The sequence below is a fragment of the Ambystoma mexicanum genome, chromosome 7p, assembly GCF_040938575.1.
Source record: "Ambystoma mexicanum isolate Mex_15411 chromosome 7p, UKY_AmexF1_1, whole genome shotgun sequence".
NCBI lineage: Eukaryota > Metazoa > Chordata > Amphibia > Caudata > Ambystomatidae > Ambystoma > Ambystoma mexicanum.
In genome coordinates this window covers 806940954-806968750 of record NC_090939.1, presented here as the reverse complement: position 1 = coordinate 806968750, position 27797 = coordinate 806940954, and the positions used below count along the sequence as shown (strand labels likewise).

The 27797-nt window shown below is 41.5% G+C and overlaps 1 protein-coding gene across 4 annotated transcripts in view; it reads right to left on the bottom strand.

Annotated features, from left to right (window-relative positions):
* LOC138526330 (interleukin-18 receptor 1-like) overlaps nt 1-27797 on the bottom strand; it is a 756409-nt gene that overhangs the window by 404113 nt on the left and 324499 nt on the right. For all 4 annotated transcript variants that reach the window (XM_069636931.1, XM_069636933.1, XM_069636934.1 and 1 more), the window contains exon 4: nt 24600-24747. In XM_069636931.1, coding sequence (XP_069493032.1) covers nt 24600-24747 — 148 coding nt within the window. The remainder of the gene's footprint in view (nt 1-24599; nt 24748-27797) is intronic.

Sequence of the window (27797 nt, the reverse complement as noted above, 5' to 3'; positions counted from 1 at the left end):
TAGACCTTTCCTGTCCACAGCCAATTGCACCACGATAGCTAGAGCACTCATCCTATCTAAGTTAGACTATTGTAATGCCTTATACTTAGGAACTAACCAACACAACTTTAAAAAGCTGCAAATTCTCCAAAATAACGTGCTTACATCTGCAATGAATATCCCCAGATTGCACCATATATCAGAGAAGCAACATAATGTGCATTGGCTATCAGTCAATCAGAGAATTACATTTAAAACTTTATCTCTCACCCACAAATGGCTTTCTAACCTAGCGCCCAAATATTTGAGTGACAAATTTTCACTACATCTCTCAGACCGACCAACTAGATCCTCACCACTTCACTGCCTCAAGATTCCGAGGTTCAAGCTTCAGAGGGGATGGGGGCAGCAGCTTCCCCGTTTTAGCAGCCAAAACGTGAAACACACTGCCAGTAGCCCTTAGAGTTGAACTATCCTATATCAACTTCCTGAAAAATGCAAAAATGTGGCTCATCACACAGGAGACACAATAACCTGTACACTTGTCGTCAATCTTCAGCCCCACACCTATCTGTGATGCACTTTATTTCTTTTTTCAATTCCTGTACTGTGTCAACTCTATGTAAATGTGTAACATATATAACACTAAGAAATGTACCCAGATACCTAAGGCTTTGGTGCGCTATAGAAATAAATAAAACACAAATAAAACTACTGGTTAGGGGCTGAATATACCATTGTTTATATTAGCATATGGAGATCGTTATTGACCACCTCTCAGCCAATCAGAATGTTTAGAGTGCAGACAATAACTACTGGTATTGAATGATTTCTTAGCATTCTATCTGCAGATGCAGACAGCAAAACAGCCACGCAATTCCCAGTCAAGATGTTTTTCAATAAGCCACTTCCTTTCTGGGAGGAGCTTAATTCACAGTGACAAGCATTTTATTTAAAAACTGCAAAATAAAGCCACATTTAATTTACTAACTCAGTTTGTCTATTTACAGTAACCACACTGTAATTAACATTGTTATCTTCACCACCAAATCTCCAAAACATCTATTGCTACTACCACCATGTGTTAAATAAAAGCCTGACTGTGTTGTTGCCCAGCTGCGCTTGCTAAATCAACCCACCCTGACACGTTTACAGACAGCATCGTTTTAATGTGTAATTGTATATCTTTATTGTGGAATATTACTGACATTTATTTTTTGCACTGTTTCTCTACATTTTTTTTTAATATTAATTATTATGTTCCAAATTAATGTGTGTCTAATTGCGAATTTTAAATTGTTTGGTGATCAGTTCATTTAAATCAGTGGGATCAGTTGTAAGTCAAGTCCCAAACTCTGCCCAGCCCATGCTGGTAAGAACCCACAAACATTTGACCTCCTATGACGGAAGCGAATGTATTGACATCGGAAATTGAAACACTTTTACAGAGTCTGTGTTGCTTCGATGAGATCAACTTCACAGTTTTCCAAAGCTGCAATATCTGTCAATTCTATGTTAAATAAAGCTACCTAAGGGGTCATTTGGTTGAACATAACGCACGAGGAAGAACATTCTGGCCAATTTAAAATATGCCTGTCTTTTCAACAAGGAGGTTGTAGTTCTTTTATACCTGTCGAGATTGAAAACAAAAATAAGCCAAACACCCCCCATTAGCACATGTTCCAGTAGGGTCTGCAATGAAACACCAGAGGTAAAGGTAGGGACTATGACAATTGACAATCTAGTGTTAGGAAAAATGGGTCTCCCCTTTTAGCACAACTTGTGTAAAACAATCTAGTAAACTTGCATTACACGGGCAGAGGTTGGCCGTTGCCTAGCAATTTGATACTGTGCTGGTACATACTCCTGGCTATTCTGTTGCTGTTAAAATTACCCTGATCAAAACAAGTTAATCCAAATTTCACACCAAAAAGGATCATGGTAAAATCGAGCTAAGAAAAGGGTAGGTACTATAAACACACCCACTTGGAAGAATTCTTCACATAGAAAGTCTGAAAAGTCTGTGAGCTCTGTAGCATGTAAATCTAGAAATGAAAGAAGCATATAAGAAGGAAATGCATGAGCAGTAGCAGTAAAGCGGTTAAAGGTGTCTTCTGCTAGAAAGACTAAGGGGCAGATTTTAAAAAGCTGCCTCAAATAAAACAAGCATTTACAAAGCCACTAGTTTTGGTGTGTACAGCTGTTCTTTGCATTTTGCCTTTATAGGGACCAGGGTGCAAGGGGGAGAATGAAAAGTTTCAAAGGAGGATGTGAGAATGAGAAGGAAGGAGAATAGAGCTAGGGAGGAAAGGATTAAGAGAGGGTGCCATTGTTGATGAGCAAGAGAAAATATGAGCAAGAAAGAAAATGAAAGGGTAAGAAATAAAGTGAGAGTGTGAGAGGATGGATAGTAACTGGGTAGAGAGTTTGATGAAGATCCAAACCTCCCTATCCCACTCAGATATCTGTGGTGAAAACCTTTCTATGGCAATTTGTGTACTGTCCAAAGCTAAGGATAGATTTTCTTTCTTGCTGATGGAATCAAAAAAAAGAAATCCTGCAGGCCAGCGAATTTGACAGAGCAAAGATGGAAACAACGGCGTGGTATTTACGCAAAAAGAAAGCCACATTAAAGCAGGCAATCATGTAGGCCCAAGACAAGGTATAAACGCACAGCAATGGTCACAGCTACTTTTCAAGGGCAACCGAAAGAACACATATGTCTCTCTAACTGTGCCATCATAACACAGGCGTACATTGAGCAAATACCCCAAAACCAGAATGAAAAGAGCATTCAACCTGGCAAGTGTTGGATCTCATTTAAACACCAATCAAGGTGAAACCAGCAGAGGTAAATTTAGCCCCGAGCATAAAGATGCCAAAAAAGGCACCAGGAAGACCTGGACCTGAAACACTGATGATAATGGAGAAACCACATTTAATCTGGAAGATCTGCTCAAAGCTCATCACCCTCAAACTGTGGATGGGCAAGCAGTGGCAGTGGCTGCAGTAGTCGACGCAGCTGTGAAACAAACATGGGCAGTTCATCCTCCAACAAAGGTTCCAGCCCGGTTGGAGCGGTGCCAGCCCTGTCAGCTAAACCTAAAATCATGGCACTACAAATCCGGAGCGTATTTTGACAAGATAAGTGTGCCTATGTAAATCGGAATCGGGTCTTAGAGTTGCTCCACTCTGTGATTCCTGTTCGGTTTATACACATCAATGACATTCACATTGTAGATATATGTGAACCTCCAGGCAGAAGTGAAACCACAATGTCTAATTTCTTCTTCCATTCGAAGAGCGACCAGTTTCCAATGTTTGTGAAACTGAAGTGCACCCAACCTAACAGGGCTCATGTAGAACTTGGCCAGTTGTTGGTGAATAGAACTCTAAACCAGATCTCTTGGCATGATGATAATCTCAAAAAGACTTCAACTAAGGCACGGGATAGTATCAGTGTCTTTTGTTATGTCTGGGGCAAGAATTGCAGTAAGAATAACTGGTCCTCTGCTATCAGTGCAATACGCTTTTTGAAGCCTGCATGGAGCATATGAAGGCCAGCTCATTAGGCCCACAAAAATAATTTAAAAGAACCAACATGGGCTATATTAAGTCTGATCTTGGGTCCAACGTGGGTCCTTCCTCTCCTCTATCTCTCTCTCCACCTGCAGTGTTCCCCACGGGTCTAACTTCTGTCCCTGGTTTTTTAACCAATACCTGTCTCCTCTCGCCCACCACATTGCTGCTCACTCAACTTCCAGTGCTATGCAGGTGATAGGAAGCTTGCCTTCTGGCATCCCTCTGCCACCTATTTTCCCTCCCTCATCCCTGATTGTCTGTCTGCAATCCAAGAGTGGTACACAGCCAATGATCTCTGCCTAAATGCCAGCAGGACGGAGATCCTCCCTATCAGCACACCTGCACCCCTCTATCCGCTCACTCACTGGCCAGACCCCCTTGGCCCTCTTCCTGCTCCCACTTATTTGGCTAAGAACCTCAGGGTTATCTTCTACTCCACACTCTCCTTCTCACCTCATATCTCAGATGTCTCTAAGAAGTCATCTACCAACTGCACCTCCTCAGAGGTATTCTCCCTTTCCTCTCCTTCCCCCAGATGCTCACTGTTTCTAGAGCTCTGGTTCTCTCTAGGCTTGACTATTGTAACAGCCTCTTTTTAAATCTGCACGCCTCTACTCGTCGACCTCTGCAACTCATCCAGAACAGGACTGCAAAACTTTTCATTGGCCTCAAGCCCAGGGATTGTACCTCTCCAGCACTGAAATCACTCCATTGGCTCCCATTGGCTGCAAGGATCCAATTTGATGACCCTTTGCATTGTCCACAAGGCCTTCTGGGGCATGGGACCAAAATATCTCAAGCTTTCTCTTCTGAAGTATGTTTCTACTCAAGCTCTTCGCTCCACCACTCCAACTCCCTGAGGGTCAGTCATTTTTCCAAGCAACGAGCTTCAGGCAGATCCCCCCTTCAGCTGCTGCCTACCTCTGGAACAGCCTCCCTGCATCTCTGAAACTTGAGCATAACCATCTGCCGTTCCGGAAGCAGCTCAAGACGTTCCTCTTTGCTTCTGCCTTCTCTCTTCCTCTTCCCTGCGGATCTCCTGTCTGATACTGCACTGCTTACCTGGCTACCCTCTGAACCCTGCCCTACCAGTTGCACACCTGCACTGCCTCCTGGGAACCCTGAACTTGGGGCTGTATCTGCAACCCTACAGTCCCCCTACCTGCACTATGTAACACTTGCATTCAGCACTTAACCCCCTGCCCTGCATTGCCACCTGCTGGCCGCACTTCTTTTTTTGTTGTTCTTTAGATCCTATGTCCTGCACTTGCTCCTCCTCCCCTTCCCCTTGCACTTTTCTCCTTTCCTCTCCCTGCACTAGCGCAATCTCAATGTCACTGCACCTAGTAAGATCGTAGTCATTGTCCCCCCTTGTTCCCCTCCCCTGCCTCTTCGTGCCTTGAAACACCTGTTTATAGGCACGCAAGAAATAAAATATCATATCACATCGCATCATCCACACACCAATGACAAAAATATTCAGACCAGGAAAAGGGTTTTGCACAGGAACTACAAACTATTGCCCAAATGGAGCAAGATGCTGTTGCACACACTGAGGTGGTGACAGGAGCAAAAAGAGGGTAGGTGACTTGGCTAAAGAAGCAGCAACTAGACAAAGAATACGCAAAATTGTGCCTTCTGGTCTGGTCCTATCAAACAAATGCTCCTGCGCTGTACTAGAAAACCATTAAAGGGAAATCCAGTGATCATAGAGATCTTAATGGGGTCTCGAGGGAAGACTGGGAAGTGTTTGTGACACAACATTTGATCTTTAGGCTCCTGCACCATGTTTCTGACGCCACTTGGCACTATACTAAAATTATAAGTGATATAGAAAAAATAATAAGATCTTCTAAATCATCGCAGGTGCCTGGTCCATATGGAAGGTGCAGTACACGTCAGAAGCTGAAGCCCGAGGGATGGGCAGAAGCCCTCCACTGGTTATTTAAATGGATCGGAACAGCGCAGGTTATCCCTGCAACCTGGAAAGACAGCATCATCGTTCCTATTTTTAAAAAGGGCAGCAGTGAGGAAACAGACAATTATTGTCCACTGGCAATGCTGGACATCCTGGCTAATATCTTTGCCTGCGTAATCCTAACTGAACTGGAAGATTAGGTAGCAGTAAACAACATCATTCCGATGAACAAGACAGGATTCCAGAAGGGATGTGATATCACCATCAACAGTATGGTCCTTGTTACGATTATCCAACAGCCCTGGTCCATCCGCAAAACACCAATGTATGCCGCATTTATTGATTTCAGTGCAGCGTTCGATACGGTGGACAGGCCTACATTATGGAACAAAATTAATGATTGTAACATACCACTGGGCTTGCTCAAAATGATCATTCAATTACATGACCATACACAAGTAAATGTTTGTGTGGACCAGGTGGGGAGGACTACTGGTTGGGGTAACACAAACAAGGGGCTTAAGCAGGGCTGCATTTTAGCACCAATGCTTTTTAACCTCTACCTGGCAGACATAGGGGTGGAGAATTCAATTTATTCAGCAAACCCTCCAAAACTAGGGGATGTCCCAATTCAGTGGTTGGGCTATGCCGACAACCTTGTCATCCTAGACTCCTCTCCTTGGGGCTTCCAGATGACCTTAAACAGTCTCTCTCTATGCAGAAAATAATGTAGTAATTAATGTAGAAAAAAAACAAAATGATGATTTTCATGAAAAAGGGCAGGAGAGCCAAATGATTGGCATGGTCATTGGGGGGTGCCACGGTGGAAGTGGTCTCTGAATTCAAATATCTTTGGATATACTTAGATGCTGAGCTGAGTCAAAAAACACCAACTGGAACATGTGAGCCCGAAAAACTCTATCTCCTCTGGCTTGATAGGGACACTAGCTGGTAAGGGAGGTGGTTACACTCTAAAGATCATTTCACAAATGTATCAAGCAAAGATTGTGTCAACCATACTTTATAGGGCTGAGATCTGGGCACTGTCACACATGGAGAGTTTAGCAAGGATCGAAGGAAAGAGCCTGAAGAGATTGCTCCGTCTTCCCCCACGTGCATCTATTGATCTTTTGTATTTGGAATGTAATTTGACACCAAGCTATGCCAAATTGAAAATGCATTGTATGTCATTGTTCTGGAAAATTCATAATGCACCAAACAAATCGTTGCTGGGGCTTCTGCATAGGGTTACTCAATCAAGAGCGATGCTCATGTCAAATAGTAATCTAGTGAAAAAAGAAGCAGCTGATAAGACCTGGTTGGAAAGGGCTTTTGGTCAACCTTGAACTGGCCCTTTGGTAAATTCAAGAACCTTATAAAATCTACCTTATGTTGGGATGCATATGAGCAATGCATTGCCAAGTTGGCAGGAATATCTCACGCAATGAACTTTCTTGAATACTCTAACACACAAATTGGGGTCCCAGGATGTTTAGGATGTTTTGTCGGAAACCATGTGGTGTGGAATTATATTAATATCAAGTTCAACATTGTAAAATCATTTGAACTTACCAGGGCTTGGTCAAACATCCCCCGCCACAAATGGATATACCGCTTGTGTGGCGAAGACTGTTTGGAATACACAAAGCATCTGCTAATGACTTGTGAAGCACTCCACTCTTTAAGATTAGATGCATTCAGAAGGGCCGACATACAACTGTCTATGTCACCTGATAATGTATGGGAGCTTTTTATGGGTGGGAATTCGGAAGGTAGTATTTACAGTCTCTCTCTGTGGTGGAGACAAATCGTCTCATTTTGGATGTATTGTTTTAGTAAGTGAGTTGTTGTATCCTTTTATGATGTTGAGTTGGATGCATGTTTTTTAAAGTTGTTTGTACAACTGTATAAAAGAAAAAAAAGAAAAAAAAGAGATGTTTGTGATTTGGAAGTTTCATGCCATGGCATTGCCCGTTGCTTTGCAAACCAGATATTCTCAGTTCAGAACCCCTATTTCCTCTCTCTCTGTCTCTTCTGTAAGAATGGTTTCTGCTATTTTGTGGCGCAAGCACCACAAGGATTCTCAAAACCAAAAACTTCAGTATTTCTGGTAGATTCGTATTCAAAAGCCTTATTCTCAAAGGTGCCCTACACATTTCATGGGCTGCACAGCCGCAAAGAAGATGTGCTGGCCAGTCCTTCACATACATTAGTGACAGAAGAGCATACTCAATGTATGACTGGCTCCTGGAACCAATGCGGGTGCTGGTTATGTATTTATTGAGAAATATGAAACAATAATAGCATTTACATCCCTGCTTGAGAGAAAGAAATGCAAACCGCTACAGTCAAAATGACCCCGTTATGCATTGCACATAAACCTGCGTCTATTCTAAACAGTTGCTGGGCAACGTTTTTTGTTGTTGCACATTTCAATGTGCATCCCGGTTTTTAAATTGCGATGTGCATTGAAATGTTCAAGGGGAGTGGAAAATGGCATCTGGTTGTGCTTGTGTGTGTGTTGTGAACATTGAGATGCCCTTACTGCACAGGGCACATCTTTTGTTTGGCACAAATGATGAGGTGTGCTAGCTTGGAATCCTTCCTTTAAAAAGTCGTTTACAGGCTTTTACATGCTTTTCATGCTTTTCCAAAATCATACTCTCAATGTCATGCATTTTTTAAAGCAAAATTCAAAGGTGCTAAATGTGACCTCTTCATTGAAGGTAAATGTTGTCATGCACACCAGTACATTCTCTCCCTTGTGTTTGAATTGTACAAACTCTCTTCGCACCTGGCGAAGGGCACTCAGCCAATCTGGAAACTATAGACACAGGTGAGAAATACCAGAGTACCACCCACATTTTACCAGCCATCTGTGACCCATCCACAGTTGCTGCTTTTTTTCAGCATTTCAACACTGCACCAGGCTGGCAATCTCAGGCCCAACACCCCTCTCTGCCCTCCATTTCCCCAAGTTACCTACAACACCCCCGGCCCTCCTCCACCCACTTACCTTCATGGATCTACACAGTGTTCCCTCCTTCCTGCCTGCGGTGGGCCAGCACTGTGGAAATATAAAAGGGACTTGGTCCCTTTTCTACTTACTTCGGAGGCAGCCATCTTGTTTTCTTTTTTATGGTAGATTGGGCATACTCAAAATGCATGCAGCCACTCTTCCATGAGAAAAAGAAAAACATTTAAACTGTTCGCACCCATGGCAACACCACAGGGTGAGAATAGCTATCAGCCCCTTGTCAGGGGCCTACAGGGTCGATAACAGCCCTGAGCCCTTGCTGAGGCAACTAGAGCACCTGCTTTTTTGTCTAAAAAGATATTACAGGTAACTTCTCAGTTTTACATTTTTATTCAAAATCCTATCTATCTATCTATCTATCTATCTATCTATCTATCTATCTATCTATCTATCTATCTATCTATCTATCTGCATTTGTAAAGTGCAACAAAAATCACCAAAGGCATGAAGGCGCTGGTGCCTAATGTTTTCTTCCAAATTTGTAAAGTGTCTTCTCAGCAGCTACATGGACCTTATCAGGAAGGGAGGCCAGATTTGGCTTTTTATTTTCTGGCTGCTCAACTGAAACATGCGATTAGATGGGCTGCGACGCTGTATGGGGAGATACGTAAATTGATTGGAGGTATTCCAAAATATAGACAAAGCCTGGAAATGTCGTGGGACCTGATGGCTGGTAAAGGGAATATATGTTTAGTTACTGTTTTATGATTGATGTGAAAGATGTTGATGTAGATGATCCAGTTGGAAGGCGTTTACAGTGTGGATTAACCACTGAGTGTCGATTTGATCATTCTGAGTATACTTAAGAACATAGGCCTCTAGACTTTACAGGCTAAAGGTTGCAGGACGATGGGGGTCTTCTTTATTCATGGGGTTTTACTTACGTTCGAACAATGGTCACACACACACAAAATTGATCACAAATGGAGCACTGCTTTTCAGGTGTACTTTGGGATTCTGCCTGGGGATGTTCTGGGGTTTTAGTGGCAAATGATGCATTCCTAAGCATGCAAGACCAGCAATACCTCAGTCATGGATTGCTCTATTATGGACTGGTTTTTTTCAGGAATGTTATAAATGTTTGGACTTCTGATTGAACAGAGAGTGATGACTATCCTTTTGAGTTCATTTTCCAATGGCGGGGGTAGGCATCACAAATAAAATGTCTGACAGCCAGAGGTGCTGGTTAACGATGCCTAAGCTCGACAAGGAGGCATATTGGAAAGAATTACTAATTCCTAAAAATTAAAATATTGTCTTAAACTGTTAAACATTTCAGAGGCCAAAAAGGAAAGTGTCAGTTTGAGTTTTTGGTTGAAACTATCCGCAACAGAGGTATTAGCAAACCGGGTCCCCAAGTTTAGGTGGTCCATGTCATAGAAAGGGATGCCCAATGGTGTCATTCTGAATGTAGAATCTCCAAAAGAACATAAAACTATGATTTAGTGAGTGGAGTGTACAAGGCCGGTCAGATTTATAGTTTCAAAAGGGCATATAAAAATAGCTAAAAGCCATTATGCCATCTCATTGGAAAAGTAGTCCTTGGATGAGCAGCCCCTCACGCCTATAGGCCAATTTCATTACTGGATATTGCCAGCAAGATATTTTCCAAATGTGTGTTGCTCAAACTGGAATAGTGGGCTCAAAGTGACATTATATTGAAGCCCTCCCGGTTTCAGGGGAGGGCTTAGTAAAGTGGACCACTGCTTCACTCTGAGCACCATCATGGAGAAATACGGTAAGGTTAAGGGAGGGAGATTAGTTGTGGCTTTTTTCAGATTTGGAGACAGCATTTGATTTGATTGATAGAAACATATTGTGACAATTAAATGTTATTGGGGTCCCTAATGTTTATTAAATCTTATCCAACTGTGATACGCAGACATCTCAGCGTCTGTCCGATATAAAAGATTGGGGAATTATACATTGTTTTCCCCCACCAGTAAATGTGAAAAGCAGGGATGTCAGTTGGCCCCCAGGGATTCCTTTCCGATTTTGCTCTAGTACTTCTCTTAGCAAAGTTAGTCCACGGTCTCTGAAGGGTACTTTTTATAGCATACTTCTTTATGTCGATGACACAGCAATTTGGGACTTAACGCAGACAGGTCCACAACAGGGCCTGCTAGACACAAATGACTATTTTGAAATTAAATATGATAAAAACAAAAATTATGTTTGGGCAAAATAGCTAGTTTTTAAATGAATGTTCATATGAGGAGGTAGTCTCATATTTATTTGAGCCTACTCTTCTCAAATAGCAGTGCTTGGGTCAATAACTGAGAAGACAGCTGAAAGGCCACCATTAAGGATTACATGTTTTTTTTTAATTTTTATTTCAAGCTTGGGCATTCAGGTTGGACTAGTGCCTGGAGTTATACAAGGCAACAGCCTGTAACATGATTTTTATTATGGCATCAAAATCTGGGGTGTTTTGAACTGTCATGTCCTGGAGAGGTTATAAAATAAATTCCTGTGCCAAATAGCAGGCGTCCCTCCAGGTAAACCGGTAGGACCTTATGAGCTGAATTGAGGGTGTTCAGTTTGAAGTTGTTGGACCAGTTAAGATTTGTAAGTTATTTTTTAAAAAGGACATTTGGAATTTTCTGCAAATCATAAAGTGAAGTTCAGTGTAAGTGTGATGGCAGCGTTCCCTGGTAAAAAGAAATACTTGTGGTAAACAGGGTTATAGGGCACTGTCCGCTTGGATGGGGGTGGGGTTGGGCTAGAACTTAATTTGGCACATTAATGTAACTCAAAATAGCTCTTAAAGCAAGAGCTTGTTCGATGGGGAGAGAGACAGAAGTCCACAATATACATAAGCTGCCCTCTCTAGCTTTATATGCACACTTGGATACACACAAGATGCCAAGGAGAACTCAGTGGAATAAGATCCCCAAAATGCAGGAGGCTGATGCTAATGGTACGTTTAAATGTACCCACCCTTCAATAAATAGCGATGGTGTGCAGGCGGAAGCACAAAGTGTGCCTGAAAAATGGGAGTCCATGAAGATTTGGTTCATTTCTGTTCATTTATCATTGTTTCTCAGTTTCGCGTAAACGTCGACATGCATGGAAGCTTTGTTTTATATAATTAATTGTAATGATCAGGTTTTTATATATATAGCTTGTTTGTATATGTTAAAACTGCTTTATTAATGTGGACTTGTTCTATGTGAAGTTTATGAGATATGATGCATGTTTTTAAATGTTGCAAGCTTAATGGAGAAATGATTAAATATTGAGTAATACTGGTCATTACATGGTAGGCTTTAAAGATCACTTCACTGGGGCTTTGGAGGTCACCTCTTATGAATTATTCTGCCATTTAATGGTCAATACTGCATTTTAAAGCACCTAGGGCCTGTTATATTGGTGAGCAAATGGATAGGAATTTTAAAAAAAACTTTTGTGAGGGAATTGGAGCTTCTTTTGTACTGCCCAAAAGTGATTTTACACAAAACTTAGTGGCAACCATTGGTCAAAACTTTTTGAATTTGATGACTATTTCATAGAGGGGTGTGGTGTTAACTAGGTATTTGGATTAATTAATTGGCTTGTTAATTTAAATTTATTAACAGTAACTTAATTGGATTCTAACAAAGGACAAATTAGTTATGAAAGATGTGGCATGCATTGGCCCCATCTGCCCGTTATCCATGTGCCAGATGGGCAGAGTATCAAACAATGACAATTTTTCCACTAGGACACTGTAATAATAAATATAGGTGACACTAAAAGTAGTATTTCCGATAAATGTAATGCATGGTAGGATCAAACACAAACCTTAGTTGTACAAAAACGAGTGCATGTAAATTATTTAATAAAGGAACGTTGGGGATGCATGCCACTTAATTGTCCATTATCCTCATACTAACTGTACAAAGGAACAGAATATGACAATTTTCTGCAGGACAGGCAAATGGTTCAATTACTTTGCTCATTAATACATTCGTCAACTGGGTAAAGTATCTGAAGATGACAGGGTTTGAACAATGACACTGCTATAATAAGAAAGGACATTTACTGAAAAATAATTTGCACAGTGGCAATCACCAAAAATCTTCCATGTACAAAAAAAAGCCAACTGGAACTACAGCAGGCTCATTGGCCAACATTTCCGCACAGTCCATGACTCTGTCCTGACTACACTGCTACTGAGGTCTCTCTCTCTCCCCTTCAGCATCTCCTTCTAGGCCTCCACACCTTGGCCCAGAGCAACTGGCGAGCAACAATTTAGGGTGCCGTGAGCATCATGTTGCTCCCGAGCTACACGTTGGGGATCAGTTGTTTAGAGAGTAAGGCATGACTCTATGCATGGCGCTGCCAGGCTGCCCTTCACCGAGCCAGCAGACAAGGCATATGCTGGTGTATCTCTCACTACCCCATTGATGGTGATACTGTCTAGTGGGAGTGTTGAATGTTACAGGGCCAGACAAACTACCCACAGCAGAGACTTCCCTGCAAACAGTACAGTCCCTTATCTCTACATTTATGTCAACAAAATTCGTTCCCACACAATTGGGGTTCATTACGAGTTTGGAGGTAGCGCCATGGCTGCCTCCAAACCTGGGTCCGGTCTGACTGAATGGGGACTTACCAGGACATTCCGACCTATGCGGACCCGGTAAGTCCCCATTCGTTATACCATTCCCCATTCCCATTTGAACCCCCATAGGGCTCAATGGAAATGGGGAAGGTGCTAATAACTGGCCCGCAAATCGCGGCCCCATTATTAGCTCTATGTCCCTTAATGGGACCCGCAGAGAACGGCTGGTCAGACCAGCCTTTCCTGCTGGGACCTGCTAAGAGACCTCGGAATAGGGCAGTAAGGGTTTACCAGCACCGGCATCCTCAACAGTGCCAGTAAACCCTTACCGCCCAACTCGTAATGACCCCCATTAATTTGTTGCACCCGACTCTCACTTAGAAAGCTTGAGTCTCGCATGTTAGCGTGTAGCTTTGCACCCATCAATGTAAGGCCCCACACAAAAGGGCAGCCAATTTACCAATTTACCACCTCTCAGCATCCTTTCCAGTAGAAAGATGACAGTGTTAACCCAATAGTCCTGCCTCTCACACTTGGTAATGCAGTCTGGAGTTTTAAAATAGTCATAGTCTGCTTAGACTGATTTATTTTATATATTTTTTATTGGTAGCTTGTACGGTATCAATATGCACAATGGCCCACTTCATGGCACTCACTAAATGAATGAACTCCTGTATTTAACCCCACATGTGTTTGAGTGCCTTATACAGTCACAAGTTTTCCCTATTGTCAACCTAAATCACGCTTAAATCACACTCTGAGGATGCAAGGCTCTTTCTGCGAAGTACTCTTGCTCCTTCCTGTTCTCAAAGACTCCTCTATAATCACATGCAAACTCATTTTTATTGGAATAATATGTTAGCATAAAACACAGAGTTGTAACATTTATGGGTAGAGAGTGCGCAAGACTCCTGAGCAGACATGTAAATAACAGGAGCTGTACAATGCATGTGGAAATGTATAGCGAAAATGGTGATAAACAGAGATGACTATGTTAAGGTGTAGGGAAGAGTGCTGTGTCAGTGAGTATGTGACAGCTGATCTGCATTTTTCATGGGACTCAGTAGTGTTTTATGGGATGCAGTGCGAGAGGGCGAGGGTGATGTAAGAAGCCTGTCAATCCCCCGGGCAAATGTCTACAGTTGAAGCCTCTGATTTACGTGAAGGCGGGACACATGCCTCGATGGCTAACATGCAGTTGGCATGCAGTTTACATGCAGAATAATGAGCTAAGACACAGATACCACCCTTAGTAAGTCCTCTCGTCTGTAGCATCTTTGTAGAGCAGAAAACATTGGGTTGGCTTCAGGCATGGTGGGGTTAATGCATAGTCATCTATGAAAAATCGAGCTTCTCGTCTGAGGCATTGCTGGTCTCCAGGAGCGCCGGCCCTCTAGAGACACATCACCCCATAACCACCTTTGATCACCCATTTACCTGAGTTCCCTGGAAGTCTGAATCGCTGCACAGGAGAGTTCTGACCACCTTGTCCATATTGCTAAGCAGGTTAGGAAGGCTGATGGATGGGTTGTGCCAGTTGTGTGAAGGGGGGCAGGATGGGGCACTGAGAAGTAGTAGGGTGGACGACCTTCCTGGCATTATCTCCCTGGCTCCTTTCATGGGGCTTCAGTTTCGACACAGACCTCTCTGATGTCTGTAAATGCGGTTGGTGGTTGAAATCCGCCCACAATGTTTGTGTTTTCTGAGGTTGCAGGTATCAAAATAAAGGCATGTTCTAAGATGCAGCAGTGTATGCACTCAACATCGCAAGCAGGATTTGAAACTAATTTGTCTGTCCCACCACCGTCCAGATATTGTAGGATTTGCCAAACACAGTTTGGGGAAAAAAATATACATGCCCCTCTCATTTAGGATTTTTGAAAAATGTATGAAGTCTTATTGAAATCCTTTCAGCAAAAAGAATATAAGTGTTGCTTCAGTTTCCACCTTTTGATTGCATTGAAACGTTATTGTACCAGAATGGAAAGTAATGCAAACCTTAAGTATCTCCTCTGCATTTTGCAAATGTACTTTCAAGACTTGAGACACATTATAAAAATCAACTATTTTGTAAGGTCACTGGCATGTAGCCATTGCGAGGTAAGGACAGCCCTGTAACTTGTAGGTATGATGTAATAGAATGTAAAGCAAGTCAACACACAATGGCGGCATATAATGCTGTACACAGTGAGAATTACAAGGTCCCAGAGGAATAAGTCTACAAGCCAACACACAATTGTAGCATATAATGCAGTACACATTGAGCATTACAATGTCCCAGAGGGATAGGTTTACAAGACAACATGCATGTTTCAGCTCCATGTATTGACCATGCTGAAGTGGTAGTCAGCCACCTTTTGAGGTCTTCTCAGATATCAACCTTTTTTTTCACTGACACTCCAAGAGAAGATTAATAGGAGAAGAAGAGGCAACTGGCAATTGTAGAGGGGTGCATAATCACCCTCACTGTCTTCAGGTCATCGGCTTCTAATAATAATCATTTAGTGCATGAGCTAAGCAAGCTCTCAGTGTTATCTCAAGCTGTCAGTGTTTTCCCCATGATCATTGAGATTTTGCACCATACCAGCCCAGACACGTCCTCCATAATCTAAATCATGACATGTAAGGAACTTCGAAAGTACGGTACAGAACTAAAAATATTCCCTTTTACTCTGCCTTTTCATGTCCGCAAGCACAAGATGCCACATTTCTGAATGAAATGCTCTGCTCCTACTAAAGTTAAGAGTTAGCAAAGTGAAAAAGCCAATCAAGACGAGATCCCACAATGATGCGCTCATATAACAAAAGTGGAGCTGCAAAAAGGGAAAATACAGAAGGAAAAGAGAAGCATGGTATTCAACAAAAACATTATTCCTTTTTCTCTGTACAACCCAAACCATCTAGTAGTGATACTTCTATTGAGGAGCAGCCACAATGAGAAAGTGAACACATTGAGGCTCATGCTGAGTCCATCGAAGAGTCCACTGCGAGGTCCTCTGATGCTCCCATTTCATTTAGAAGTGGACATCTAAAACTCTGGCTGAGCAACATTCCCCTGCACCAGGAGGAGAAGACCACAACCAGTCTGCAGGAATATCAGAAACATCAGTGAGCATCACTTGTGCTTCCACAGATCCTGCACTATGGGATCCTATCACAAGCAAATTATATTATTGAATTCAAAAAGGTTCAGCATCCTGTCGAAACCTCAACAGCAATTTTTCCAAGTCAACCATGTTTATAAACTTGGTGACAAAAAAACAAAAAGATGTTTAACACAAGCAGTATTTAAGCGACAAATGCAGAATGGTGAATTTGTAAACCGTGAATGGTTGTTATACTCCCCATCGCAAGGTGCAGTTTACTGCTTTGTCTGTCGTTTGTTTTCTTGTACTGATGATTCATTCAGTATAAGTTGTTTTAATGACTGGAAGCATCCATCTTCCTACATTTCGGAACATGAACTTAGTCCTGTGCATCAAAAGTGAATAGTAAAACTCTGCAAACGTCAAAGGAAACTGGCCCCATTGACACAGAATCAGCTGAACTGTTAAAATGTGGACACAATTACTGGCAGGATTTGTCTAAAAAAGTTGTAGCAATTGTAAAATCCATGTCATCGAGGGGCCTGGAATTCTGAGGAGATAATCAGATTATAGGAACACAGCAAAAAAGACTTTATTTAGGGATTTTGGAGCTGGTAAGGCAATTTAATCCTGTCCTGGATGAACACATCAAGAAATATGGAAATGATAGTAAAGGAAATCCCTCACATAAATTAATAAATTTTCATGAAGAATTTATCACACTGATGAGGACACATGTTTTATATGCAATCATTTCAGAATTGAGAGAAGAAAAGCATAATTCGCTTAGCATGGACTGTACTCCAGGTGTGTGTCACATAGATCTGTTTAATTTTACACTGTGATATGCAAGGAATGATGCACCAAAGAAAAGATTTCTGGAGTTTATCCCAATTCATGGCCATGAGCAAAGTATCTTGCATATGGTGTTGTACAGTTCTTGCAAAGGGCCGGTATCCACATATCAGATTGTCATGGTCAGTCTTATAATAATGCATACAATATGGTAGTCAAGACCAATACCTGGAACTTGGATCAGCTACCAATAGAGATGGTATCTGAATTAACCTACTTGGGAGCCTCAATTAGATCTTTCCCAATGAGGAGCAGTCTGTCGAAATTTATTGATATAAAAATGGTGAAACTGGGAGCACAAATGAAAAAAATTAAATCTAAATTCTTTAAATTTTCTATACTCCCGCTTGTGAGATTCTATATAGGAAAGGTAGTTCCGATACTTCTGTTTGGCTTGGATTACAGTTCCATAGCTATGGATCTAGAATCGGACACAATTAAAGCCAAGCTGTGGAAAGGGACTTTAGGTTTACCGGATTGTGTCCCAATAGTCTGCCTTCGATACAAACTAGGCCTTTCATCTCTTAGATCATGGATGGAATGGAAGTGGATTGCACTCTATAGATTAATTCAAGATCCTCCGAAGAGCTCTTTGTTTGAGGAAGTGGCCCTCGCGATGCAGTCTGAAAATAATGGGTTTTTGGCTAAATTTGAGCAAACATGTTATGAGATACTGATCAGATCCGAGTGCTGTGTTCACCTCTTTCTTCAGAATCCACTAAAAGTCAAAGAAAGGATGAAACAGTATGACTGGATACACATGATAGACAGCATGAAGAACGCTAAGAGATCAGCCTCCTTCACACTGACGGAAAAGCGACTGTTGGTAGTGCCTGCCTATTTAAAAAAGTAATCGGGTTCATACTCAAGAAAATATTTTCTGAGATTTTGTTTAAATCTACTCCCTACTCTAGAGATACTAACTACTAGAGATAAGGAAGGGGAGATCGCTACTAACTGTGATAAATGTGACAACAATGAAGTCCAGACTATTAAACACCTACTATCCAAGTGCCCTGGCACATGAAATATGAGGGTCAGAAGATTTTGTAGTTTTGTCCATGATGAACTTTGTTAAACACAGAGGAGTTCTGGGGTAGACTATCTTCAGGCAATGAGTCTTTTCTGTCTGTAGAGGTCGTCAGAACTTTAAAGGAACTCAAATTGATGGCTAATTGATAATTCCTGGGTGAGGAGAAAAGGGAATTAATCCAGAAGCATTTTACATTTTAACTTTTGTAATATGTAGTGTATTATGTGCTTTGTCTTTTTTCTTTTTCATTTAGTGACTCATGTTTTACTCTTTTTCCTTTTCTTTCTCTTTGTAAAAATATGATAAGCTGAACGTTTTGACTGATTAACTGCAAAGGTGACTGTGTAAATTGACATAATTGTATTCCTTTTGTATGTATGTTGTTGTTTAGTGGGCTAAAAGTCAAAATTTAGCTACTGCACAATGAATAATGAATAAAATACAGTATGGAGAGACAGTACTCAAGTTTGCAGGCAAGGTTAAAAGAGATGAACCAATTTGTTGTTTATGTTCCCTGTGTAGGACATTCGTTGAATCTTGTGTCAAGAATGCCAAGTGCAGCATGGAGACAGTTATTTTGCCTTTGTTCAACATTTGTATACATGTTCTTCTGCTTCTATTCATCACTGGAATGTGTTGGCTTCTTCAGTAGGCCAAGCACACAAGATTGTCAAGTGCTTGCCTGACACTAAATGGTCAGAGCATACAGATGCAGTCAATACTCTGTGTGACAGCTATGCAATAATTCAAGTTGCTCTTGATTCACTGAGTAATGATAACACACAAACAAAAGGCACCACACACAATGCCCTAAATATTCTTTAAAAAGTGGACAAGCTGGAAACCATTTTTCTGACCATTGTTTGGAATTACATTTTATTTTGTTTCAATGAAACAAGCAAAACTGTACAGAAAGACAATGCAATCTATTTCAGTTGTATTTAACATCATCAAGTAGGGGATGTTGTATGTACAAGAAATAACAGACACATTTGATGAATATGAAGTCAAGTCAAAAGGAAAAGCTCCAGAGGAAGATTGCAATGGCCAAGGTAAACGTGTGAAATAGCAAAGCTCTTGATTAGTTAGCTTTGAAGGAGCTGTTAGTGACACTGTCCTTCAATGATGGTAGAAATTTCACATAGAAATATACTTGCCAATCATAGACTCAATAATTAATGGGTTAACAAGACGGGATGACGCATACAAAGATACCAGCAATATAATTAGTTTCTTAAAGAACATGAGAGACCTGGATGGAAACGAAATCAGTAGACATTGTTTAAAGCTGGCCTCTGACTACCACCAAAACCTTGACTAATCTGACCTAATTTCTGAATGGCAGTGATTTAAGCATTATGCATTTGAAAAGAAAGAAACCATGTCAATTTGATGTCTTTACAAGAACAGAAAAATCATAAGATTGACATTGCTTTTCTAATTCTAGGATTTGCCTTAAGAATAGTGCTCTCTGTGATGGTGAAAAATTGCAGCGGGGAGCATTCATTTTTTAAATTGAAGCTGCTAAAAGTGAGCTATGAAATCTCATGCCTCAAGCCAGATTGTATTTGTTGGCTCTGTTAAGCATTGAGTCTGGATTAGTTAAGAGATAGCATTTTCTGACACAATTCATGATTATGAAATATGCAAAGCTACAAGTAACTATATAGTTTGATCTTAGCAGTGTTTCAGGCACATCAGCCTTTGTCCGTAGAAATCATAAACTCACTGGGTGTTTCCCATCTCATTCTTTCTATGATTTCTTGAATGTGTTTGTCTGCTGTACTGTGTGGGCATGAACTGAAATGCTAAGTATATTTTTTGATGTTTGTTGTATGTTTTTTTTTCAATTCTGTGCTGCCTAGTCCTGTCATGTTTTCCCAAATGCTTGTACTTTGGACACATTCATACAGAAACAATGTTCAGGTTCGACTGTTCAGTTATCATTTAGTTAAAATAAATATTAGGTTAAAATCATTTTCCTTTATTTTCTTTCAAAAATCATGTATTGTCCGAAAGACAAAGTGAACATGTTTTCAATATGGCATCCTTTAGGGGAAACAGGTCACGGAGATGTGTAATGTTTATATTTTATTAACAAGTAGATCATACATTTAAAGCCTAGGCAGGTCTCTGTTGAATTGGACTTAAGGTATGTAAGTCTTTCATTTTGTTGATTGGGAGGGGGCATGAGTTTTGGGGAGTGACTTGGGTTTCACAGGGTTAGGGAGGGGCTGAGGATGTATTTGCCCCAGGCCCCAAAACATGTTATGATGGCCCTGGGCACAGCATCTTCAATGGAAGGGCCTTGCTGTTGGAGGAACTTCAAATTGAGAGAGTTCTGACTGATTTCCACAAATAAAAAGCCACATTTAAAATGTAAGTAATTAAGCCCCAATGGAAATCCAGATTGCTCCATAGTCCCATCACAGGTATAACCCTGGAGTTGGGTGACCTGAAAGCAATACACAGATGCTTCTTTTGAAGAGACTCTCATGCAGTGTAAGATAACATGTACTGTGTTGTTCCATTGTAGTGAATTGCAGAGTGAGATGTAATTTCCATAAAGCTCAATACATTTTTGTATTGAGAGGCACATAATAAAACCGACAAAGTTTTTATGCAATTTAAATGCAGATTGTTTCTGCAGAATTATACCACATTACAACTGAATCTGTGTGTCCCACTGGCATACTCGTTGATGGCGAATGTCATGAAGCTCAACCACCTGACAGAAAACAATGTATTATTTGGCACTGGTGGGAGACTTCATTACGAGTGCGCCTCATTACGAGGGCCTCATTACGAGTTTGGAGGTAGCCATGGAGCTATAAGCTCCATGGCTACCTCCAAACCGGCCTCCTTTTTTCCCGGGGTCCTGCAATGGGGACTTACCGGGTTACACGACATAGGAGGACCCGGTAAATCGTCCTTGCAGGAACCATTCCCCATTCCCATTTGGGCCCCCATAGGGCTCAATGGGAATGGGGAGGGAGGTAATAATGGGCAGATTACATCTGGCCCGTTATTGCCTCCTTCTTCCCCTTGCGGGACCCGGAAAGCACGCCTGGTTTTACCGTACCGGCCCCCTTCATTCCGTCAGCGCAAGGGATATTATGAGGCCCTTAGTCATAAAAAGTGCTGTAGCTGAGAGGTAGCTTTGAGGACCTATTTATATTCATTGAAAATCATGCACAGATAAAAACCCATGCAAACCCCTTATTCCAAAATGCACAGCTGGACTCAACTATGAGGTGAAAAGATAAGGGTGCCTGCATCTATTCCATCAAATCAGGAAACATTGTCTTACACTGGGTGGGTAAACAATGGTCTCGACCCTTACAAGGATTTCCATGCCTACAATAAACTAAAGGGAAACACTCTAACCAAATGTTTCTGTCCCTCAAACCTATATACACAATAGCTCAACAAGGAAGTATATGGCAGTTTAACAACATCAAATACAACAGTATAAATCACACGCAATAGCTGCTTCTTCTGATAACCTTGGAGAACTGCCCTTCCTCCGATACAAGCAGTTCTTTCTTTAAATGTTCAAAAAGTATAAGGAAATCCTGTATAATAACAAAAAGTTCCACTTCCGTTGTCATTTTAATCTGATTTGACAACACAAGGCTCCAACTTCGATTACAATAATGGTTCACAATTGTTCAACAAAGATTTCCTCTTTCCACTTGTAGTCAAGGTCTTGAGACAGCTTCTTGTCGTCAACCATAATTAGTTCAAAGCAACTTAAAAACAAATGTCTTTGTTCAGATATTTTGGCACCACTTTAGCTTCAGTTCTACTCCATTCAAAATAGACATCAGTTAAGAATATTTCTAAACTTCATTAGCTTCAAAACAAATGTCTATGTCAAGATATTTTCACACCACTTCATCATAAGCGTTAACCCCACCACAGTACTTTTGAGTTTCCACCTGTTCTACTCTCAATCCAGGTTTACCACTTTTACAAAAGTCTGCTCCGGTGTATTCCTGCCTGAACAGAACCAATGGTTATAAATGCTCTTGGTCTGGTATACTCTCCTGCCAGCCAAGATAAACGACTGCATTTCTGTGTGGATATTCTCTCTTGCACAAACAGAACCAATTGGCACACAGATCTAAGACCTGTTATAATCCCTTGCCAGGACCAACTACTACCTGTAAGTATTTCTGTGGTAAGGGTTAACGTCAAAGGTTTTTAAAATGTGTTCTGCTTCACACAATTAGGTTTAGAAATGTCTTTAAGTAATAAAAGAATCACACGTGCTATGTATTACACCTGAGTGCTTGCCACACACAGGACAGGCAATGCTTCCTTCCTCCTGAACCTCTTTTAACAGAAGGGCATCCCTCCTGAAAATCTTGTTTCACCTTTGTATTATTACCAAATGCTGATAATAACTCTTTCTCTTCTTTACACTTCTTTGGCTTTGGTAATGTGGGTATAAAATGTTCTCTATACCTGGGCAATATTCTTCACACACACTGTTAGGCTCAGTTATCTTCTTTTGGCTTAGGCAACCCTGGTTGTTTCTCAATTTCCTTAATGTGCATCCCTTTTGGCAATAGTAGTTTATGTTCCCTTTTTAAGAAACCGTCCCTTTGTGTGATTGGTTGTTATAATCACCCACTATATCACAAACACCTCCTTCTAGTGGGACCTTTAAAGTTTCTTTATGCCATCTGCCTTTTGTTATATCAATTTGTTATGCATCATGATGAGTAAGTTCTTTTACATCAGTTTACTATTTGAAAGGTTCTGGATTCTTACAATGGGTAATCGCGGAGGGCTCCTGGGTCACAAAATAATATTGAACTCACTGGGTTTGGCGTGCGCATCCGTGTACCCCGCTGCTCCCAGCTCGTCTCCATCAGTTCTGCTGCGTGGCCTGGCAACTCCTCCTGCACGGTTTCCCGCATCTCGCATCTGTGACTTCCAGAGCCCCCGCAAGTCCCCCAGTGATCCGGTGCTCACCGCCACTGCCGAACACGTCACCATGGGGAAAGTCACAGAAAGGTATGTTTTCTGCTACATGACCTCTGCTGCTAACATCTCGAGCCCATACGACCCTCTCAGGACCGGCATCAAGTTCTCTCCCTACTCTGATCTGGGGGTCCTGGCTCTTCCATGATTTCTTCCTCTGCTGCTTTGTGGGGATTCTGCAACTCCACCACAAACTACTACTACTTCTACTACTGCTCTCCTGCTGCTGCTTTTGCTTCGGCTGCCTAACCATCTTCTACCTTGATCTACTGGCCTGCACCTGAGGAGGCCATTTATTCCTCACAGTCATCCTCAGGTGTGGGTCATTAACCTAAATGGGCTGCACTTTGCACCCTTATGGCTCTGCAGCTCTCTTCTTCACCCAGTACTCTGGGAATTCTGGGACTTGAAGTCCCAAACACAAAAGTCAGTTTTCCAATAGTATTTTCCCCACCAAGTTCCTTTTTCTCCTTAAGCATATTCATTAGAGGAGTAACAAAAGGATGAAAATATATATGTGGTTTTAACAAGGATTGAGGATTTTCCAGTTTCAGATTGGTCGTTTTTAAAGACCGTTCTGCATGCCTTATAATTTTATAATGTTATACATTTTCTAAGACCTTTTTTCCCCCTTAATACCTGACCGGTTATAATTGTCTTCATTCACATTGTTATAATTAACTTTAGGGAGTACCCGTTCTCTTTAACATCATGGAATTAGATGTACTGGAATTAATGATATTCCATTCCTGGAGGTAGACAAGTACCGCATCTCAACCCATGTAGTCCTTCTGTTTCCCTGGGGCCCTTGTCCTCCCAGGTGATCCTCCCAGCTAACACCGCCCCCAGGGACAGGATCAGGATCAGGAAGCATCTGCCTTTCCCTGGCCACCTGAGAGGAGACTTTAGCTAGAGTTCTTGTGAGGACTCCATAGGATTCACCATTGTACACTCCCTGCAAGTTTTATTTTCCTAATACAAACCTGTAGTAGTCAGATGCAGTTTGGTCGGGCCTACATTGAAATCACCTGCACTAAGCTTATACAGTCACAACCCCACACTCAGATAGGGTGGCCACGTGGGGTGAATATGTGCATATAAATGTGAATTGTCCAAATATTTGTTCTCTAATAAATATGTCTTTACAGAAGTAAATACCAATTTCTGTGAGTGGTCATTTTGCCGTGTTAATTCTGATGGTTTGTCCAAATAAAGTGGAGGATTTACCTCTAGCATTTTGCTGGCGATGAACCCTGCACATTACTAACTCAATTTGTCGGTTTGATAAAATTGACAATAATTTTGTTACTAAAAAAAATGAGTAACTCTGACTTACTTCTAGTAGATAAGTCAGGAATATATCAGAATTGTTCATAGTAACAGCTATGTTGAGGGTAACTTCTTTGTGAATTCGCCTCTACAACTGTAGTTTGCATTATCAACAATAAAACAGGGCTAAACATTTGCTTTCCTTTTTAAACAGAACTTTCACTCGTGTATGCAAAATACAAGCTGCATTTCTTAGGCTTTGTAATCAAGGAAAAACATGGATTTAAGATGAAATTCGGTACCTGTTACTTGTAGCTCGATTGTTTTGGTGTAGTTGTACATTTTTCCTTGATGAATAATCGTGGCCACACATGAGTACTTCCCAGAGTCAGCTTTATGTAAATTATTGAACTGAAGCCTCAATGTATCTTTTGCGTAATAATCACATCCCTAAAGAATATAATAAAAAAGTATGTTTAAATTGCAATTCCTTGCAGCTGGAGCACCCATATACATACAGGACTATGAAAGTCACAATTTTAATACAAATGGTCTCTAATATTTGTGCCTCATTTGTTCCTTCTTCTGTATCTTCTATTTCCTCCACTCCCCCTTCTCCTTCTTCTACCTCTTCTGGGTTTCCCTCCTTACTGACTCTGACACTGCTCACTTCCTCTCTCGTGCCCATCCTACAGCCTTTCCTTTTGATCCTATACCATGTACTTTTATCCTTTTTGTGTGTCTTCAGCTTCTTTCTTATCTCACTATTCTCATTAACCTTTTGCTTTCCTCTTCCACGTTTGCCAACTCATTCAAACATGCTACTGTTATTCCTATTTTTTTTTAAACTCCCTTGACACCTCTCTTCCGGCCAACTTTCAGCCTACTTCTCTCATTCCCTTTCTATACAAGCTCCTGAAGCGTGTTGTTTATTCTCAAATATCATCTTATCATCATCTTCATTCTTTTCTACCCCCTCTTAAGTCAGGCTTCAGGACTGCTCCGACTACAGAACCTGCACTCTTGTATGTGTCTAATTCTCTTCTTTCTGCACTTCATAATAAGCTTTCTTCTATCCTGACTTTACTTGACCTTTCCGTGGCTTTCTATACTGTTGACCACCTCACTCTACTTTCCTCTCTCTCCTCTTTGGGCATCTCAGGCCCCTCTCTTGCTTGATTCAAATCTCTTCTTTCTGGACGTTCTTACTCTGTATCCTGGGCTGGCCATCACTCCCCTGCACATTCTCTCAGACCTCTTTTGTTCTCATTGTATACTATCCCTCTTTCCTCTTTCATTTCATCTTTCAACCATTCCTGTCACTTTAATGCCGATGATTCATAAATCGTTCTCTCTTTTTCTGAATTCTCTGACTTTCTCCATTCCCAAGTCTCTCATTTCCTTCATCTTAATCCATCGAAATTGGAAGTTCTCTTCTTCCTCCCTCCTCTTCCACTCCCCTTCCTCCTCCTTCATTTCTTTCTTTCCCCCCTCTCAGTTTTCCCTTTCCTCTTCTGCTCGGAATCTCTGCATTCTCTTTGACTCCTCTCACTCCCACTCCTCGCAAATGTCCCTTATGGTCCGTTACTGTTTCTTTCTTCTCTTTAATCTTCATTGTCACCATTCGTTTCTTTCTTTTCATGCTAACAAACTCATCTCTGCATTAATTGTCTTCCAAGACACACGCAATGCGTGTGTCTTGGAAGCAAGACAACGCAGCGCAACACAGGTTCATAACCAGATCCCACACTTAGAAACCACTCCTGGTTTAAGCGCATTATAAATGAACACATATAATTATAATTACTCAGTACTACATGTAACTGACATTGCAGACCTCCTCACCTCCAGCCTAGATGTGCTCGTTATCACAGAGTCATGACTCACCAGAACTACACACACACACACACACACACCCTGTATGTCCTTTTACCCAGAGGTTATAAAATACAACACAAGGACTGCAAAAGGAAGACTATCAGAGAGCTCACTATCATCCACAAGACCTCATGGGCACGGGCACTCCAGGAGCACAACACATCTGCATCAATGGAACACCTTGCCTGCTACTTCCCACTCATTCACAATCATTGAGAGCATGGTTGAGTGTGATCTACTGACCACCCCAAACCAAGAAGGTCTTTCTCAATGAAATCACAAACCCCATCACAACAGCATCCTTTATCAACAAAACTAACATCTTCCTCAACCAGCTTAATCTGCCTGGGAAACAGCCACCATGAAAACCAGATAGACTCTACATGAAGAGATGGGGACCATGGGCATTAGGCAACTTCATAAGAGCCAACACACAACAATTGCAACATACTTCACCTAGTATTCACCACCTCCTCAGCCATCTTAGTTCTTTCTGCCAACTTTGGGACTGAAAACATAATTCAGCCATACCCACCCACTCCACCACACACATGCCTGCCAGGCAAGTCCAAACTGACCAAAACACCCCACTAATCTTTGAATGGATGCTCCAGAATGACACCTCATCACCATGGTATCCATGCCTGAACATGAGAGTGTCAAAGCCTAGCTCAGTGTACCTAACCACACACAAGGTGAGACTACCATCACATATGCCACATTGAAACCTCAACTCAACAAATATAATCCCTCCACAACTTGTTACACACAGGAACTCATGTACAGCTAGCATGCCATCTGCAGGAGAATAAAGTGATGGAGCAAGTCCCACCAATTAGAATACCTCATCACCCTGATCAGCACACAGGACACTCATCACCACAGCCAAAGGAAACTACAAAAAAACACCAGGGAAGATTACAACACGAACAGAGCAAACGTCCAAGCCGTGAAACATTGCATCAACCCACTGCCAGAACTTGAAATACCACAAGCCACTGACAAACGCAGCCCAATTAACAGCTTCTTCACAGAGAAGATAGACAAGATAATGCAACACATTGACAGATCCCAACAGATCACACACACCCCATCCATACCAGATTGCAACATATCAAGACGGACCAAGGTCAGGACAATTACTCCAGATGACCTGGCCAACACCCTCACAGCCCTGAAACCCACCAAATACCAAGAAATGTTCCCATCCTCCATTCTGAAAATCATGAAAGTTGAAACACTCACATCACTTCTCAACATCATCAACACATCTCTCACATAGGACATCTTTACAGATGTATTGAAAATGGGAGAGATGATCCCCTTGTTGAAGAAACCCACACTTAACCTGGATAACCTGGCCAACTATCTCCCCATCACACGCCTAACAGGTATATTGATACAGTAATAAATCTCAACCTACACCTCATGTGTACCCCTCTGACTCAGGCAAGTTCAAAGTAAGACTGGTGAAGCCAACGCTGCTTTGATAAAACAATGGGCCTTGTCATTATGCCACAGCCCATGACACAAGCTGCACCTCTGACTAAATGTACTGGCATCACCTCTGCTCCTCCTATCCCATATCATGGTATATTCCAAACACAGCTCCACCCTTTTCG